This window comes from Xenia sp. Carnegie-2017, unplaced genomic scaffold (genome assembly GCF_021976095.1).
Source record: "Xenia sp. Carnegie-2017 unplaced genomic scaffold, XeniaSp_v1 HiC_scaffold_19, whole genome shotgun sequence".
NCBI lineage: Eukaryota > Metazoa > Cnidaria > Anthozoa > Malacalcyonacea > Xeniidae > Xenia > Xenia sp. Carnegie-2017.
Genome location: NW_025813481.1, coordinates 4581272 through 4600932, shown reverse-complemented (window position 1 = coordinate 4600932; position 19661 = coordinate 4581272). Strand labels below are relative to the sequence as shown.

At 36.4% G+C, this 19661-nt stretch overlaps 3 protein-coding genes and 2 long non-coding RNA genes across 5 annotated transcripts; 2 read left to right on the top strand and 3 right to left on the bottom strand.

The window, feature by feature from the left end:
* The first annotated feature begins 228 nt into the window (after nucleotides 1-228).
* Nucleotides 229-2976, top strand: LOC124439270 (thrombospondin-1-like). Its single transcript, XM_046989493.1, has 6 exons — nucleotides 229-455; nucleotides 1397-1582; nucleotides 1669-1833; nucleotides 2055-2228; nucleotides 2335-2511; nucleotides 2660-2976. The coding sequence occupies exons 1-6, from the start codon at nucleotides 386-388 to the stop codon at nucleotides 2902-2904; spliced, it is 1017 nt and encodes a 338-aa protein (XP_046845449.1). The 5' UTR covers nucleotides 229-385; the 3' UTR covers nucleotides 2905-2976.
* Nucleotides 2905-15805, bottom strand: LOC124439323 (patatin-like phospholipase domain-containing protein 7). The gene is given in 43 exon segments (XM_046989548.1): nucleotides 2905-3330; nucleotides 3436-3702; nucleotides 3881-3988; nucleotides 4071-4223; nucleotides 4315-4463; nucleotides 4885-5001; nucleotides 5129-5198; nucleotides 5694-5746; nucleotides 5814-5877; nucleotides 5952-6064; nucleotides 6143-6186; nucleotides 6356-6433; nucleotides 6639-6676; nucleotides 6748-6795; nucleotides 7466-7603; nucleotides 7869-7922; nucleotides 8470-8584; nucleotides 8835-8898; nucleotides 8995-9120; nucleotides 9196-9262; nucleotides 9336-9349; nucleotides 9352-9398; nucleotides 9469-9518; nucleotides 9844-9964; nucleotides 10143-10274; nucleotides 10356-10489; nucleotides 10829-10900; nucleotides 10985-11068; nucleotides 11148-11404; nucleotides 11468-11729; nucleotides 12059-12139; nucleotides 12270-12298; nucleotides 12301-12335; nucleotides 12413-12477; nucleotides 12812-12825; nucleotides 12940-13066; nucleotides 13565-13664; nucleotides 13863-13921; nucleotides 14036-14117; nucleotides 14967-15046; nucleotides 15254-15345; nucleotides 15525-15603; nucleotides 15675-15805. Coding segments are annotated over 43 exon segments (4026 nt in total). The 5' UTR covers nucleotides 15744-15805; the 3' UTR covers nucleotides 2905-3255.
* A 299-nt stretch (nucleotides 15806-16104) lies between these two features.
* Nucleotides 16105-18663, top strand: LOC124438110. Its single transcript, XM_046988100.1, has 8 exons — nucleotides 16105-16373; nucleotides 16851-16986; nucleotides 17063-17139; nucleotides 17280-17382; nucleotides 17449-17504; nucleotides 17726-17798; nucleotides 17935-18160; nucleotides 18328-18663. Exons 1-8 carry the CDS (start codon nucleotides 16161-16163, stop codon nucleotides 18527-18529), a joined length of 1086 nt encoding a protein of 361 aa, XP_046844056.1. The 5' UTR covers nucleotides 16105-16160; the 3' UTR covers nucleotides 18530-18663.
* On the bottom strand, nucleotides 16738-17314 carry LOC124438115. The gene is made up of 2 exons (XR_006945978.1): nucleotides 17163-17314; nucleotides 16738-16912 (listed from the first exon to the last, which is right to left on the bottom strand). It is a non-coding gene; the product is annotated as an uncharacterized LOC124438115 (long non-coding RNA).
* LOC124438114 lies at nucleotides 17583-17952 on the bottom strand. Its single transcript, XR_006945977.1, has 2 exons — nucleotides 17858-17952; nucleotides 17583-17776 (listed from the first exon to the last, which is right to left on the bottom strand). It is a non-coding gene; the product is annotated as an uncharacterized LOC124438114 (long non-coding RNA).
* Nucleotides 18664-19661: the final 998 nt, after the last annotated feature.

Below are 19661 nucleotides of genomic sequence, written 5' to 3'. Positions count from 1 at the left end.
TTAAAATCTCTTTATTTTATTATAAAGTAACTGATAAATACTTAAACTGAAACATTTAATTATTTTTCTTTAATTCTCAACATCACTCAATCATTTACTCTATTTTCTTCTATCTTAGAAGGTCAAAAATATATGGCCCAGCATGAAATTACTGCAGCTGTCTACACAACATTTGTATAAACAACATAAGACTAAACTCTTAGTTTAGTAATCCGAGCTGTAAATGTTTTTGGGTGCGTCCTATTGGGAAAATCGTCACACAGCCTTCCATGTCAATGGTCTGCATCGTCGACACAGCGGGAATCAACTGAGGCTTGGGTCTTAATAAATGATCCGGTTCCACAATTTGGAAACACTTGTCATCAGTCACACATGAAATAAAATCATGAAATCTTTCTTCGTGCCATTACTCCTCTTCGTTATCGTTTTTGTGGTAAATATTGAATTATCTGGAGGTATGTTGCTAAAACACTTAAAACATATTCATTAGTAGCTTGACAAACGAGTGTTCCATGAACTCGCAGCTCGTAAACACAGTGAAATGGTAAAAGTCGAATTTTCAACCTATAGGGAATGTATAGGGACGGAAACATTCGCGGAAAACGAAAAGTCAAACATAACGGCAGGACGCTCACCATTTCAATCAATTGTTACTAGACAGACAAAATAAAATGAACATCTTGTATACAGTAGAAATCTAAAGGAATATATACAAAATACTTCTTTGTTGATTTATTTTATTTAAAGGTGTCTTTTGGACTAATTTGTATGTAGAATGTGTCAAACAAAACCTCGATAAAATGAAGACCTTTTCCCTGTTTAAAGCGACGACTAAATAAGAAGAGAGAACTTTGTACTTAAGAAATAGCGCACAATCTGTGCCCATCATCACAATAATATTACGACAACATTCTCAAGAGACTTCTGATGATTACCACGTGCTGGCATAAAGACTTAACAACAAAAACCAATAGATGTTTGATAACTTGAGTAATTGTGAATCACCACACAGGGGAGGTTTTTAGCTATTGACGATTTCATACATATTTATGTTGGAGCCTTCTGAGTGGCGATGAATAAACTAGTCTCGTGATTAGCTGAAACATGTCTTAAACATTGGACTTCCTTAAGTCATACAAAGGGAAACAATCTCTCGAGAAGGAATTACAGACACTCCCACAGGATATTAGCATAATTTGCGCCAATTAGAATGTCAAGCAAAATACGAAGTGTTTCGTTCTTTAAAACGCACAAAAACGGGAAAACGAATTTCGTATTAGTAAACATTGACTGACAGCGGGAGGGAACGTGCAAAAAATGATAAATATTAAAGGCGCCACACATGTTGAAAGTATGACATGCAACAAGCACTCAACGACTAACATCTTTTGAATAGGCAGGAAGGCAAGACCTCCAAAGATTTATTGTTACAAAGTGTACAGACCGCAGAGGAATTCATGTAAATCACGAATACAAGGCCGCTTCAAGACGAAAAACGATTGTTGTCAGCATAACGGAGGTGCTGGTTATTACTATGGAAGAGGAAAGGGAGGAAGAAAGCACTGTACGCCATGCACTTCAGGTGAATTTTATGCATGCATGGTTTGCATTAAAACACTAACTTCAAAATACAATAGCATCTTAAAATACAAATTATTTCTTTGATAGCGGAAAATTGGAGTGCCTGGGGGGACTGGACAGAGTGTGATGCAAAATGTGGCAAAGGAATCTCTAGGCGTATAAGAAGATGTCTAGATATCAACAATGCTGGATGTCCTGGGAAACAGAGCGAAAAAAAGGAATGTACAAATCCCGATCGTCCTCACTGTCCCAGTAAGTACGAGCGACATGTGTCAACGTTAGCAAGATCACAAAGAAGTGTAAAATAGGACAGTCTTTAATGTAGGTTAGATTTAAATTACCTTAGTCGTGTATCTTTCTCAGTCTATCTATAATGAGTGTCAGCCTTTGTCTATTTATTAGAGGAGTATAAACACAGAGAGTTCTATGTGTCACTACTTTAAGTATTTCATTGTGATCATTATTCTTTCAAGTACACGGCGGTTGGTCAAAATGGGGAAACTGGAGCGACTGTTCAAAAACCTGTGGTAAAGGTCGCCAGTTGAGATTTAGAAGTTGCACAAACCCAAAGCCACAACATGGGGGCAGAGATTGCAAAGGAGTAAGAGAGGACCAACAGGCATGCAGGATGACGAGGTTTTGCCCAAGTATGTTCTAGATAATGATTGTGCTTTAATTTGACAAGTTGTTCTAAAATTAATGTTGCTTCGAATAAACTAATGAACGTCATACGACTCTGTCATCTTGTTATAGTTGACGGTGGTTGGGGCGAGTGGGGAAAATGGTCAGCTTGCTCTGCCAAATGTGATATCGGATGGAGACGACGTGTTAGATATTGCGACAAACCAAAACCGCAACATGGCGGAAAACCATGTGAACCCAGGGACAACATAGAAAAGCAAAGTTGTGACACGTACAAAAAATGTGACGGTAAGCGAACAAAAGCAACGAAAACAATATTACGCTCGAAAATAAAAACCTTTCGATTATAAAAAATGTACGAAAGGAATGTTTGCAAATAAAAAAACAGTTTCAGTTGTGTTGACATCATGAAAAAGGTTTCTATCAATTTTTTAAGGCTCGGGTTCAGGCTCCGGAGACGGCTCGGGAGCATCTGGAGACGGTTCAGGAGCATCTGGGGACGGCTCGGGAGCATCTGGGGACATTTCAGGATCAGGAAGTGGGTCTGGCAGCAATATGACTTCGATAATACAAAACAAAACATCAACGAGTGCTCCAACAAGAGAAAAAACAAGAAATGATTTTGTTTTTAACGACGAAACACCGACCACATTAAATCCCGCAACCAATAAAAATACTTGATTATGAAACCGTTGAAATATAATTTAGATTCTCTTCAATTATACTAGAGCAATATTAAATAGTATAACCGGATACATAGAGGTACTTTTTAGGATTAACTGTGCTTCTTGCGTAAAGGCATCAAGAGCAAAATTTTCAATTTCGGTTCGAAATTTAAACAAAACGAAGCTAAATTCGTAATTCGTCTGGTGTAAAGACGGGAATAGACGACATTTTGATTAAAAATCTGTTGGCGAAAATACATGCATGAAAATAAATATATAAATTTTTGACATGGCTGAGATTTTGAACAAAGTCAACTTTACAACCATGTACTGCATAAATAAAGTAAATCACTTGACAGCTTCCTAACTATTCGGGAGGTTCCGAACTAGACAATCGAAACACCCGAGCAGCAGTTCTCTTTCGGACATGCGTATCATCAGACTGAAAATATAAAGAGAAAACAACTAAGACTTCTTATCTCCAAGAAGTCACTGACCCCTAACCGTGGTTAACGACACCCCCCCCCTTAACATATAGTTTACGTACCTCGTATTCAGCATCGTCAGTGCTAGAAAATCCTACCCCGTCATGCTCTTCGGCACTATCACCTCCCAAAAGTACTTCGTGATCACCTAATGATCCTGTGCGACGAGGTTGATCTTCGGGTTCAACATCGTCATCATCTGACGTTTCATAACCTTCGGGGAGCGCAGTGATGAATTTAAGGGGTTTGTGCGGGTGGTCGACCCGCGAAACAAGCTTAGCGAAGTCAGAAATCGACTTGACGCTTCCCATTGGACGCTTTTCAACAAGCTGAAAATACAAATGATGCAATCTAATAAAAACTGAAAAGTCCGCGAAAAAAGAAAAACTAATTGGTAGTAAACTCTTCTATTGATATAAATATATTTGACAATAGTGAACAAACAAATATAACAATACTACTTAAACACAAAAGAATAAAAGAAATACGAAACTATTTTCGTCAAACCTCCGGACGACTGGATGATACAACAGCAGAAAGATCAGGGTACATGTCGGGTCTTCTATTTTTCGCCCATTCTTGAAATATTTCAGTTCCATAATCATAGCCCAATTTCTGAAAATGTTGAATGTTTCTACTAAAGTCTTTAATTTTATGTTTTTCTCGTCAAGTTTTAAAATCGTGTCAAAATACTCACCAAGATTTCATCAAATTTGCCAAATTCTAAAGTACTAAATTTGTTTATTGGTGGTCGCAGAAATTCGCAATACTTATTTTCTTTTAACTGTTCAAGCCGGAGATTACACGATATGTAAGCAAGACGACTTTGAATCTCGGCCATATTAGGAACCTATGAAAATGTACTTGGTATTAAGAATCAACAGAAACAAACAAAGTTGAAAAAGAAGGCAGATAAAAAATGATATTACGTAATTACTAACATATATTTTTTCACTGAAAGGATTCCACTTATTCCACAATAACCACCAGCCTGAAAGATGGTCGCCATAGTTTGTTAACTCAGCTGGAGTTTCAGAACCAACGTCAACAGCAATGATGGTTTTAGTTCCCCTTGACTTCATGATATCCGCTGAAAGAATGGCGAGATAATTTTCAACAGATACACATTACCAGTTGTAATGGTAAACTAAAATCATCATGAGTTCACTAAAGAGAAATTGACAAGAAATAGAAAGGAATGCAGCTATCACGTAATGGTTGAAGTTATCTGGGAAAGAAGAGGGTTAGGGTTGAAACAACCTGGAAAGTAAGGCGGAGCAGGTGGAGTTACCTGGAAAGGAAAGGAGCAGGTGGAGTTACCTGGAAAGGAGCAGGTGGAGTTACCTGGAAAGGAGCAGGTGGAGTTACCTGGTACGTTATTGACGTAAGCTCCATCAACTAGAAGATGCCCATCATTTGGGTCACACATGGGTGGTAGAACACCAGAAACAGACATACTAGCCCTCACATAACGCCAGCAGGTGCCTACAAAATTTTAATGACATTATTACCTGGAAGATTATTGCAATATCCACCATCTAGTAACATGTGACCATCAACTGGATCGCAAAGGGGTGGCATATAGCCTGCTAACGACATACTTGCACGTACATAACGCCATAAACTACCTACAAAACACGACACTAATGATAGAATGTTACATGTAAACATAGTCCCCCCCCTTTTAACCAGCTCTGACATTAAATGGGAGCTAAAGCAAAAGAGATTCACTTTTTCACAGCTCCTCTAACTCACCATTTGAATGTACTCTCATACAAGAAGATGATATATCAGTTGTAACGGTGAAAAAGGGCAGCAACAAATCCTACAAAACAATAGTACTTCTTTGAAAGTAAATTTTTGACGGGGGGAGTGAAGCGTGGATAAAAGGAGACTAAGGTAGGTACTAGAATGTGAGGAGAGTATGGTAGGATGTGAGGAGATGTATGGAGTATGGTAGGATGAGTAAAGGATGAGGAATGTGTGAGGAAAGATGGTAGATGTGAGGAATGGGAGGGATGGAGGATAAATAATGAGATGATGGATGTGAAAATGGTATGATGGAGATGGGAAAGAGTGATAGTGGGGATGAGTGGTATGAGGATATGGAGAGAATGGGAGATATGGATGAGATGAAAGTATGGGATGTGAGGATGTATGGTGAAAGTATGGAAGGATGGAGGATAGAGTGATGAGATGGTGGATGTGAGGAAAGTATGGTAGGATGTGAGGGATGGTAGGATATGGGAGGATGATGTGAGGAAATGTGAGAGGAAAGGATGAGAGAGTAAGGTAGGATGTAAAAAATCACTACAATTACCTCAATTTGTTTTTCTCCAAGTACAGTTCTTATGCTGGCATTGAATCCATTTCCTAAACACAACAACTTTTCAATATATTTCTCTACGTGTCAAAAAAATATCTGTTTCATGAATCTTGCCTGAGAAAAACGATGTGAAAGGGTAAGTTAACTCCATGAATATTTTAAACAGAGATGTCATGCTCTAAAGTACGTAAATGATAATTAATTATTGAATAAATTGTCCGCAAACATTAGACATTGTGGGTCAAATCTCACCATTGACCATTCTTTACAAACGGCTAAAGTCTTTTCGGGATCTGCTTCGGTTGCATAAACCGCTCCAACTAAGGATCCAATACTTGTCCCAGCTACCATGTCGATTGGAATTCCTGTATAGTAGATGAAATAATGAAGTTGGTGTTCATGAAGTATGCTTTACTAATGTAAACACATAAGATGAGAAATACCGGCTTCATGTAAAGCTTGAATCATTCCAATGTGAGATATTCCTCTAAAAAATGTTTAAATACGCGTTACAGATGACAGGCACTGAGCATGGCTTCAAAGCAGTTAAAAGAAATACATATATAAGAACGAGTACATACTCGTTCTTGTATATAGATAAACGTTCTTTAGTTTACCCAAGGCAAGACCAATTGAATATAAGTAGATATTTTTACCTTGCCCCGCCTCCACCGAGGGCAAGACCAATGGAAGTACCAGTCAAACGGCGAGCAAGTCTTGAAAAATCTGAATGTCTGAAATGATAAAAAACATTATTTTTATTTGATGTTCATACTCAAATTAAACACTCCATTTAATATAACATGAAATATACTCCAAAACGAAACTTTGATGCGAATAATTTTATAGTTTTCCAATTTTTAAAAAATACTTTTAACGAGAGTCTATCATTTCGTTGTTTGACCAAAATATACCTCCTGTTAAACATTTACGCATTACCGTGTAGGAATGGGGTAGTTGCTTGGATCATGAAGGTACTATATACGAGGAAAGCAATAGTTCAATAATTTATAAAAGTATAGAGCAGAGAGATTCGGTTTGTAAATACCTTTTCCACTAAAGATTTTCTGCTCAATACTTTCCTTGGACATCGGATCTGTGGTTAATTGTTTAGATTAAACATGTTCATATGCTACAATATTGATCGTATAAGTTTTTAGTGAAAAAAATCAAGATGAGAAGATGAGATACAAAATGAGAAGATGAGATACAAAATGAGAAGATGAGATACAAAATGAGAAGATGAGATACAAAATGAGAAGATGAGATACAAAATGAGAAGATGAGATACAAAATGAGAAGATGAGATACAAAATGAGAAGATGAGATACAAAATGAGAAGATGAGATACAAAATGAGAAGATGAGATACAAAATGAGAAGATGAGATACAAAATGAGAAGATGAGGTACAAGATGAGAAGATGAGATACAAAATGAGAAGATGAGATACAAAATGAGAAGATGAGATACAAAATGAGAAGATGAAAAAATGAGAAGATGAGTACAAAATGAGAAGATGAGGTACAAAATGAGAAGATGAGATACAAAATGAGAAGATGAGGTACAAAATGAGAAGATGAGGTACAAAATGAGAAGACGAGATACAAAATGAGAAAATGAGGTACAAAATGAGAAGACGAGATACAAAATGAGAAAATGAGGTACAAAATGAGAAGACGAGATACAAAATGATAAGAAGAGCTACAAAATGAGAAGATGAGGTACAAAATGAGAAAATGAGATACAAGATAATACAATCACGTACATGATGATGAGCAGATATCCATCCTCGAGCATTTAACCATTCAACAGTTCTCGTGATTGGTTTTTCATTAATATCGCGATGTAACAACACTAACTCTTTCTGTGCTCGAACTTGCATGTTTTCCATTTGCGTTTCTAGCTGAAGGTAAAATATCCAATCAAGTAATTGCAACATTCATTCCACCAAACAACAATAATACAATATTACTACAAATGCTAAATGTCCTTAACATCTAAAATGTCTTTAACATCATTTAAACATTTACTTGATTTCTCACCATGACCCGTAACAGTCGTTAAGAAAGAAAGTTTGAAAATGTAATTGTCGAAAGTTTAAACTTTGTATGACTCGTTTGAAATTGAAAAGTTTCCATAAAAACTTTGCACTAAAAACGTGACTCAACCTGTCCAACGTCTGGCTCTTTTTCACTCAAAGCAACAATTAAAATAAGGTCAGCCTGAAGAAAAAAAATAGAAATTTTTGAATGTATAACAGAAATGTTCCATTTCATCACTACAGCACAAAAAGTTTTTACCCCCCTTTCAACATTTTAAAATTTCAGTCTCATGCACCCCCCGTTTAATACAAGACCACAAGAAGCCCTGTCTGACAAGTGATCACACCTCTGTTTGATCCATCTGTACCTAAAGCACTCCCCTTCCCTTCAATCCACAACCGTCGAATGTTTGATGCATCTGTACCTAAAGCACTTCCCCTTCCCTTCAATCCACAACCGTCGAATGTTTGATCCATCTGTACCTAAAGCACTCCCCCTTCCCTTCAATGCACAACCGTCGAATGTTTGATCCATCTGTACCTAAAGCACTTCCCCTTCCCTTCAATCCACAACCGTCGAATGTTTGATCCATCTGTACCTAAAGCCCTCCCCTTCCCTTCAATCCACAACCGTCGAATACATTTCCACCTCAAGCAAACCCCTTTCACGAATTTCATTATGAAAAGTTCCCAGTTGTAAGCACTCCATATCTTTTACGTATACATACCTGTCTGATGCATCTCTTCGTCCATGCAGACATGTAATGATCTGCTTGATAAACAACAAGATGATGAAGATCTTCCTGTTGACCCAACCAATTCGATAAACGATATTCATGCATACTACATAAGCAAATAACAAGTGTCTCAGAACGTAATTGTCGTAAGATCTATTCACGAGCTTTCACCATCAAGCAAACGTCTATTTGATCTATTTATATTATATTTTGCATATTTATATTATATTTTGAATATTTATAATATATTTTCAATATTTATAATATATTTATAATATGTTTTCTGCATCCGTATACGAGAAAACATGTTGTTCAAAATGTTAAATATTTCTGTAGGAATGTATTAAAAATCGTACCTGTCCAAGGCAGACGTTCCCAGTTTACTTTGAACAAGAAAACTAGTCAGTAATAAAGTTGGCCCTGAAAGAAAACAAACATACTTCGTTCAAAATGCTTGTAGTATCACCCAAAATTCTTTATCAAAGAGAGCATGTCAATACAAAAGCATCCACCAACCAATAGTATTTAGGGCCAAACTGAGCTCAAACGCAAAGTTATTTAAAGGGACTTCATCGGATGCTTGAACAATGGCTATTGTTGCTAAATTTGTTCCGACTTCACTTGTCTCTCCACTAGAATGATCTGAAAATTAGAGATTTCTTTCCATTATATACAAGTTGCTTTCCTTATTTTTATTCCGATGTTGCTTCAATCTACCTGAATTTAAAGCTTGTATAGGACGGAGGATTCGTTCTCCTAATAAATGGATTAGTCGACTCACAACCTTATATAAAAAGAGTAAATATTTTCAATGCTAACCATTTCATGAGCTCACCAAGCATCACAAACATACAGACCTGTGGGTATTTTGTTTGATCGCGTTGAGCAGGCCGTCAGGAAGTATAGCGACCTCGGTGTCACTAGAAAAGAATAAACAAGTATAAAAATTAATCATAACATCGAAAAACATTCCTAAGAAATAAATCCCACCGAACAGCATGAACAGTGGCAATTCGCGGATTTTGTGTCAAAGCTTCAACCTATAATCAACGACAAAAAAGTACCTCATGAGAGAAATGTAAACAAATGTAATCAATACATGTTTGTAAATGTAGATCGTCCAGGTTGGTATAGTCCTGAGAAGGACTGTTTTTGTTGTTGTTGACTGACGTTTCGACAACCTTAGCGGTAGTCATCTTAAGAGTCAAAAGAGGAGTAAAAGTCAGGTTAGCCGTATTTGTTATCTGGTTCTTACGTCATTGTATTGTGTGTACTTGCAACATGTAACGACACTCCCGGGTTCAAACCATTTACTTTAAACGTAATCAATACAATCAAATCTAATTTAATCCAAACTGCACATACCACACCAACCAACTCCCCACGGCCATGTTCACCGACCAATTCCTTTTTCTTGTTTTGTGTCACTACAGACCTCAGCCGACCGTTAAGAACAATGTAGAGACAGTCAGATTCATCACCTTGCCTAGGAGGAAGGAAAGATACAAATAAACAATAGACAAACACCATTGTCGTTAGAACATCTTATATCTTCAAGCAATCAGCAAACCAAACTACCATAAACGCACTCCTATGTATGTACCAATAGATCCACAAATGCACCTAATATACACCTACAAATAGATGTATGAATACAGATGTACCTATAAATGGCACGACCCGCCTCCATGTGTACCCAGTCAAGAGCATAATCGATATTTCTGACCAGCGGCGTAAGCCGTGAAGTAAGCGTAGTGCTTAGATTTAAAATGACACGTGGTCTTTGTCGAAGTAACCTGGAATAATGGATAAAGATATGAGAATATAAAAGATAATCCTTAATCCTCAAGTCAATCCAATCCATACAAATCTCTAACCCATAGATGTCGCTTTTACTCATGACACCAACTTCGCAAAATTTGACAGCTTTGATTGTGAATAACGAAGGCTCTCCGGTAATTACCGATAGACTTCCGACTACTTCACCGGGACGAGCGACATATAAGATGTTCTACATTAAAAAACATTAAAAAGCTTTAAAGCACAATTAAAAATATTAATAATTATATTTCAATATTTATGATACGAAGTCACTGATTGTATGAAAAGTAGGTTTCATCAACTGTAACACACGATTTAAATACATAAATAGTGAGTGAAAAAAACCAACTCGAAATTTTTAGTCCTGCAACATAAATTTTGAGCAAACCATTATTCATTGGAATCTTTTCGTTAGAAAGAAAATTTTGTACATTATTTTTTCCAGGGAATAAACAAAAAATATTTGTATGCCATGAACGCGACTATGACAAAAAATCGAGCTGACTTTACAACTGCCATAAATACAAACCTCTTCGCTATTTTCCATGCCCATTTGGGAGACTTGCAAACATCCACTTATAAGGAAAAAGACACTGCAATCCTAGCGGGACGTTTGAAGCAATGTGAGAAGAAATGGATGACGATATGATTTTACACACACAAGAACCAGTGAGCATATTTTTACCATTTCTCCCTGTTTAACAAGAACAGTTCCTTTGGATATGACAGCGGAACACAGCACATCGTCAAGCAAAATTTCATCCCTTGCCTGGAAACGAAACGGAAATATTTTTTAAATTTTTATATCTCTCCCCCCCACCCGGAATTGAAAACCATTGGATAATTACCCCAAGTCCAAGTATAGTTGCAATGTCCTTTTTTGCTTTAATCATTGTTTCATCTTCGTAAAAACTATTGCCTCGTTCAAACCTCGGTTTGTCGTCTTCATATTCTCGTTGAGCGACTGGAAAGTCGAATCTGCTCACATCAAAATCATTAGGACTGGGTTCTGGTGACGTAGAGCTTCCCGTTTCAAACTTGGGCCGAGATCCCCTATCCGTAAACGCCCTTGCTCGACCACAGGCTGCGGCAAAATCACTTGTTTCTAAACACAAGAAATAATTTCTTTCGAGGATGAAGAAGAAAAAGTGAATGCTTTTGAACCTACCATCAATATCACTATCGTTTAACTTTTCCTGAACATAATTGAGAGAGTAGCTTCGTTTCATTGGACCTGGTATTTGAACAGGAACACTTTTGCTCATGGAATTTCCTGGCCTAGCCGCAAGGCTAGCACTCCGAGGGAAGACTTCATTTTTGACCATCGAAGCGCTCTTTTTTCGTGAATCATTTATTGTTTCGGTTGTTGGAAATTTGTTGGTATTTGAAATGGAATAAAACGACGGGACTTTTGTAGCATCTTCCGTATCCTGTAATTATGAAACAAAATATAAAATTAACAATTTTAGAGAGTTGGAGAGAGGGGTGTTGGCAGTGTGTTGGGGGTTGGCATGTATGCTGGGGGTGGGTGGTTGTTGGTGTATGTTTGTGAGTGTGTTGGAGAGAGGGGTGTTGGCAGTGTGTTGGGGTTGGCATGTTTGCCGGGGGTGGATGGGTGTTGGCGATTGTGTGTGCCCTATCAAGTCAAAGAGTTTAATACACGTTTGATTGTACATTATCATTGCTTGCGTTCAGAAGTTTGCATTGTTTCAATGGTGATCACGCTGCACATTGCACAGAAATTGTTTCATTTACTTACAAGGCTAACGAGCTCATTAGTCAAGCCAAGAAAATCATGAAGAGCCATCATTGTAACTTGCTGTAGACGTAACATAATTACCTGGACAATGTAAACAATAAACGTTGTTATAGTTCCACGTGTTTACCATATCCTAGAAACACTCGTTAAAATCAACGTTTCAATATCTCTCACCGGATTCTACCTCTCCTCCCCCGTATAACTCGCTCACCTGTACTAGTCTCACTAGAGATTCCGGTAATGATCAAACACAGTTTGAAATGCTTTACTTGGTAATCTGTAAGAAATTGTGAAAGAAGTTTGGACGTGTTAAGTAGCAGACAATTTGAAGAATGGACTCTAGCTATTACATACTTTAAAATGTATGAATCAACGGACGCCACGACTTTAACTTTGTGTTCGTGAGTTTGTGGTCTTTCCTAAAAACAAACAGAGAGATGTTTAAGTTCCATTTTTAGGGGTATATACCAGCAATAACAGGGAAAAACAAAAGCATAATGAACTTAAAACTATAGTTCAAGCTGCCGACATGACATTTCTATGTCGTGTATAATCTAAAACCACGAGAATAATGAATGAGTATAATTGATAAAATCGCTTTATTAATGAATGCGTACAATTGATAAAACCGCTAAAATAATGAATGTGTATAATTGATAAAATGCCTTTAATAATGAATGTGTACAATTGATAAAACCACTAAAATAGTGAATGTGTATAATTGATAAAATCGCTTTAATAATGAATGTGTACAATTGATAAAACCACTAAAATAATGAACGTTCCGAACATTAAAAAGTACGGCCATAACAGCAAGTTTTTGCCATTCTAATGATTACCCAAAAATATACTTTTATAGCATTTGATATCCATTAACATACCGTCAAAGCATCCAATATCCCTCAACATACTGAACACACTGTTGCCAGGACTAACTCTCTTTAATGCCTGTTTACTGCCGTCCTGCATGAGATGAAAGTAATGTATGTATAGGGTGGTTGGAGGATTCTACAGAAGATGAAAGTAATGTATGTATAGGGTGGTTGGAGGATTCTACAGAAGATGAAAGTAATGTATGTATAGGGTGGTTGGAGGATTCTACAGAAGATGAAAGTAATGTATGTATAGGTGGTGGAGGATTCTACAGAAGATGAAAGTAATGTATGTATAGGGAGGTTGGAGGATTCTACAGAAGATGAAAGTAATGTATGTATAGGGTGGTTGAAGATCTCTACAGAAGATGAAAAATGTATGTATAGGGTGGTTGGAGGATCTTCAGAAATGAAAGTAATAAACCTTGGAACCATGTGGAGGATTTAGAAAGAAGTGGTGTACAACATATATGGAACCAATCAATGGAATCATAAATATATATGGAAAAATAAATATATATAAGAAATCTGTATAACGAAAAAATAACATAACTTAACACAAGTTGTTCTTAGGAGAAAATGACAATAAAATTTTAGAAGAACTGAATTACTACGTAATGTTAAATCATCTTACTATTCCTTCGCTAGATAGAACAGTACTCGCAGGTAAAAACTTCGTCTCAATATGTTTACACAATTCAATGAATAAAGGTTTCTCGAAATGACCAAAGACCCTGAAACAAAGGAAAATATGGGCGTACAAAATGTACATTTGTCAAGGAACAATAACGACACTTTTGTGTAAACAAATGAAACAGCAAGTCACTTGATGTCTTTACAGCTAAACACGAAACTTCCCTCGAACAGAACATCGCATAATTTGGCAATAAACAATTTTCAGTGGGAGTTATTACTAAGCGCAGCCTACGAACCTAACACTCTTCAACATATAGACAACTTCAGCTGGCAGTCTTTGTTCTGCTTCTTCTGACTGAAAAAAAAGAAAAGTGCTTTCGTGATGAACACAATTTTGCCTAAATTGCAAATAATCCTCTGTGGCTGGCTACGTATAATTTCAGTGAAGAAGAAAGACATCGATTCTTACATCTTTCCAGTCTGCTTCGAGAAATGCCGGTGGAGGTTCTTTAATTTTACGACATGGCTCCTGTTCTTGAAGATGAAGCACTCTAAACATCAAATGAGCGTCAATTAAATGTTTTATTTCATTTTGTGTACAGAATCACGGACGGTACGAAATCGCTGCAAAAATACGCAAAGATAAAAAAATGTTCCGTTACATGTAACAATAATGACTTCTTTTTCTTATTTTCTTTTGAAAAAGTAAAGCGATGGTTATTTCAACTAACACTGCTTGCCTGAAAATACGATTTCGCAGCCAAGAAAAACCTTTCCATATGAACGAAAAATCAGCATAAGACAGAAACACTCTCAGGACAAACTCTTTAGCAGGCTCCATTAAAATAAACTCAATGTGTTTTGTATGAGTTTCGCCATGGATGTTTCTCGTGTAATTTTGCCTCAGACGGTAAAATGTGACATTTGAACTCAATGAAAGCGTACTTACAAAATTGCATTAGCAAAGCGAAAGTTAAATGTTTTGTTTTTAAATGACAGGTACAAAATACGAATATTTTAAATACGCTCATATTATAAATTTATGAACAAAAAATTTTTTTCGTTAAAAACTCAATTTTGAATTTAATTCGACCATCGTAACAAAAACTAAAGGGCACACACTTTTTACAGAGAATTTCCCCGTCTCAATTTTGTCTTAAAAATATTTTTCAACAACTACAACAAGAACAGTTCGTAAATTCTTCACCAATCACGCCAACAGGTGACAACTGACAAAGATGGACGTTAAGGGACAGAGGAGGATGAGTGGGGAAGAGGAGGGGCAGAGAATGGGTGTGAAGGGGCATGAACTTAGGGCAATACATCATAAAAGACTTTTACAGCTTTATAATTAATCATGACATCGCACATTCGTTATTTCAGCAGTTGCAAGTACTCACTGTTTGGCAAAATTCAACATCACTTTCTGTCTGGCTTTTATATGACTCTTTCGATAAATATCGTCACGAGTGTTGCGCACCTTAAATAGTTGAAAGATTTCTTTAAGCGAGTTCATGCTAAATACAGCAGTATAAAACAAAACAAGCCGTAAATTCTAAACATCCTAAGGACAAGATACAAAATTCTGATAAAGGTTATAATATCACCAGGATTCGGGAGTATGACTTAGCGTCCTTCTGATTATATATTTGTTGTGAAATTATCAACAAGAACAGTTCAGTGAAACCTTTCTCATTATTTTTTTGCCATAGAAAATCATCTTGTCTCTTTTTCGAAATCTTGGCTTTGACTGCCCTGATGGCAAGTTCGTTTTACTCTCTAAAATAAGAAGTTTCGTATCATCTTGTTCTTGAATCGTTGACAAATCAGTCAAATTTTGAAAGCGCCCGTAGATAATCAAGACTATTGATCAGAACAACCTTGTATAGGCCTATTACTGACAAAAATATTAAAAAGATCATCGCCAAAATCGCAACTTCAACACCTTAATTACTGACCTTTTGAACGGTGTTGTCGATAAAGAAAGATAAGTATGCATAGTGAACATATGAGCGTAAAAATGGCCAAAACAAAAAACTAAAATAGACAGAAAACATAAGAAACGCATAGCATATTACCCAAATTAAAATTTAAGCAAGAAAACTTACAAATGGATGAAAAAATATAATCTTTAATAACGACTTTTGTACGTCGTTTTCTCCATTCTCGGCAGCCATGTTTTTGTTTACTAATTGCACCCGATTCGAAATTATTGATGACACGATTTTAGCGGCATCTGGAAGACTAATTTACCGCTTTTATCCGATGTTTTTGGTGTTTGCATCTAAAATGGGTAGAATCATTTCAGGTTTAATGTGGGCAAAAAGTCAAACAAAAAACGATAAAAAAGAAAAGTCTCTGTATTCGAAATGAGCAAATGTAAATTCTGCGAGAAAACCATTAGATGACGTTAACTTAGTTAATTCAAACCTTAAATCACTAACGAGACAATTATGACGTCATTCTCCATCCAATTTTCTCGAAGCTTGCGCGGGGTGGTTGCGATCTTGAAATACGGCAAACAAAGCTGATGAAAATAAGACGTTAGACACACGACCACAAGAGTAAAAGATCTTTACATAAAACCTTGAAAAATGACAAGTGTTTTACCGCCATTGAGGAATGACGCGTCAGTGCCGACGATGCCAACATATGAACAAAAGAAAAAAACTTTCCCACTCTGTACATGGGGCGGAACTCAGACAATGGTATCTTCCTATAGTATAGACTACGGTAAGAAAGATGGTAACCCCTCAGAGAAACGGCCTTGCTCAGCGGCTAGACGAAATCGTCCTCATCCTTCCAAGGTAATAATTTTTCGTTTAAGTTGTCCGTTCACTCACCCCAATCTGCGAGTATGATTCTTATTCTCAACCAGAAAGAAAGCATTCTAGCATCATTTAAAACACTTAGCAAAAGCTTCACTGCTTATGTATTCCTTGCAACGGGTATATTTGACTCTGTAGACAAAGATGTAAGGCTGTATATGGGCAAATAATTCGTCAGAAAATTTTCACAATGAAGCACTTTTCTCAATTTCATTTCAATTAAAAATTATTCTTAAAAGAAAGCCTGGTCTGAAATTTGATGACGCCAGCTTTCTAACATTAAAAACTTTTCACATGTCTGGCTATCAAAAAGACTTCCCAGACATGCATACGCAACAACAAATTTTCTCAATATGAAGAATTTTTAATGAGAACTTTCGTATCCTTGAAGGGCTTAGGTAAGGATTATTCAATGATACTCGTTCTTTCACAGGGAGTATACTTTTTTCTTGTTAGTTTTTCTTGAATTGGAGGGTTCCATCAAAGCCAACATTGAACAACAAAAGATCGTTTGAGCCCTATGAAGCAGAATACAGTAACATACTGCAGAATTTTAAGGAAGAATACAAAGGAAACATCGACTCAAAGTCAAGTATGTCTAGAGACAAATCTTAAAATAAGCAAATAATACAAACACAAATGGCAGTTTCATTTTAATTTGTTTGCAGTTCCTAAAACTACACCGTCGAATGAAAACACACAACTTATTGAAAACGAGACACTAAAGCTGTTTGAACGACTGAAGGTACATAAGCTATTTTATGTTACCTTTGATGGACAAATCTAACTTGAGCTAATCCTCATGAATTCATACTTCGTACTGAACAAGTCTGCATGAACATAGAACACATGTAGTTGATCAATCTGTCTCATCAACTCTTGTAGCAATCTGAAAAACAAGATGCAACGCTTCAACCACCAGTGCAGACCATAAACGTGGAGGCTATCTCAGTGGTAGCCGACTTACTCCAGAGGGCTAATCCTCAAGGTATGAATGAAAAACATTGCAAAACTGTAAATGCAGTGTTTGTCATTATGTATTTTTTTCTTGTAGAAAAAGAGGAACTAGAACGAGTACTTGGAATTTCAGGAAGAGACAACCGACAATGTGTAAGAATTTTCTATGTCACAGCAATGTATATATGTCTGACTAACATTGTTAACTACAAATCTTCTATTCATCATGAGCTTAGAAATTATCCTTTATTCGAGAATAACGACATTTTTGCACCGTATCTGCGCTGTGGGATTTTTTCATCTTGCTATTAGTAGAGTTCGAACATCTTGTTCTACATAAGACCAAGAATAGTTTAATTTCCCGTTTCATGTAGGGTACATGCAACGTCATCACACCTGAAGCAATAATTGTTCTGGAACAAGTTCTACAAAAGGCAGGAATAACAGGTCAGCCAAATATTTGACGTCACATCAGAAATCTAGAAAGTGTTAGTCATTGTAATCACCTGCCTTTCAATGTTCCCTTTTCTAGCGCATCATCCGTTTAACATAGTTATAAGCCATGTTGTTGAATTATTTTCAGATAATGATTCTGCTATTCGATTTCTTCTATCTATTGGGCACATCATAATGTCCATAACAAATCCACGAGCATGTTCTCCTCGCCCCAGACCCACAGAAGAAAAAGAACGTAAGCACATGCTTCGCTCCGCTCCAATTAACTCACCAAACTTCCTCATTCCGAACAGCAGAGATTGTTCAGCAAGTAACAAAGCCAGTTTGAATAGCGAATTAAAAGAGATCGCTGAGTAAGTCAAAGCACTGTACTCGAAATTCTTTCATCTACATCAAAAATGTTCAAAAGAGCAATATGTTGCTTCATCCCCTAATTAGAGAACGATTTTATCTCGATTAACGTATTCCAGACTAAAACAAATTGATTGAAAAATTACAGAAAGTTTAAAACATGTTACAGGAAAAAATATCACACCATCAAGCTCAATAACTCCCCCCTCGAAAATGTACCACGATTGCCAAAGATTCGTGCTCCAAAACGGCAAAGCTTGTATCGTCAAAGAAGGATGACCAACCCACAAGTAGAGAACAAGCTGGCAACTTTTGTTCTGCCTCATCGGGTCGTACATCGCACGTTTACAATTCATCCTGAATGGGATTAAAAAGTATTGAAACTTCAGGGTAATCCTCCAGATGAAAAATCTTATGTTCTCTTGGGAGTGCTTTGATTATTTGAACTTTTTTTCAGCTGCTAAAAATTTTATATACGATTGTAAAAAGTGAGTGAAGTATTAAAATTTTCAGTTCAAAGTATGTCAAATTTTGTGATAGAGTCAGTGCTAATTCAAGAAGACTATTTCTTATCCAAAAATGGAGATTTTTAAAACAAAAAATGCTGAAATTACAAAAACATTCGTTGACCAAAATAGCTTGACTGATTATTCACATTCTCTAAAACCGTTGTGAACAAGACTGCCTTGAAAACCTGTTGTGACGTAAGCTATAGATTTGCCGATGAGAACAGACAACCTGTTGTTACATATTTCATTCGGGAATGCGGAATGGTGCAATTACTTTTATAATTTACGCATTCATATCGTTAATATTCTTGTGCACTGCTCATCGTATGTTATAAAGAATGCGGACATAAACGTTTCCATTTTTTATCTCCAGTAACTTGGCTCGAATGCGTCTTCATGAAACATTTTTTAGTTTCTATTGACCAATTAACATCTTGTTTATACGTGTTGTTATAGATACATAATCGGATGAACGCAGTATGTAGCCAGTTCTTACGAAAGTAATTACAATTACAATTAAGAAATCTGCGGCATCTTAGTACTCTACAATGTATGTCTGAAAACAACTTCTACATATACACATGTATTATGTTGATATTGACTACAGTTCTTTAAAATCTAACCCATAGTCAAACATTGTGCTTACTAATGGGTAATTTCTGCTAAAGAGATTTCGATTACAGTACTAGATTGTGGCTCATCAAAGACTTCCGCATAACAACGAAACATATAGAAAAAAATTAGTCTCCTCTAAGTTGCTTGATAAGATTTTTCATTCATAGGGTAGAATTTCTCTGGAGTTGACCTCGAAAATACATCGTAAAGAATAAACGTGACTATTTTTTATTTGGGCTCCCAGTTGGTGTGGAATGTTCGACATTATATAACAGCATGACAACCCACGCGAGAAAAAATTTGCACCTAGAAAAAAGAAAAGGAAAGATAGCTACAGTTTGAATTATGAATAATTAAGTCCTTAAGGTTGTAAAGCAAT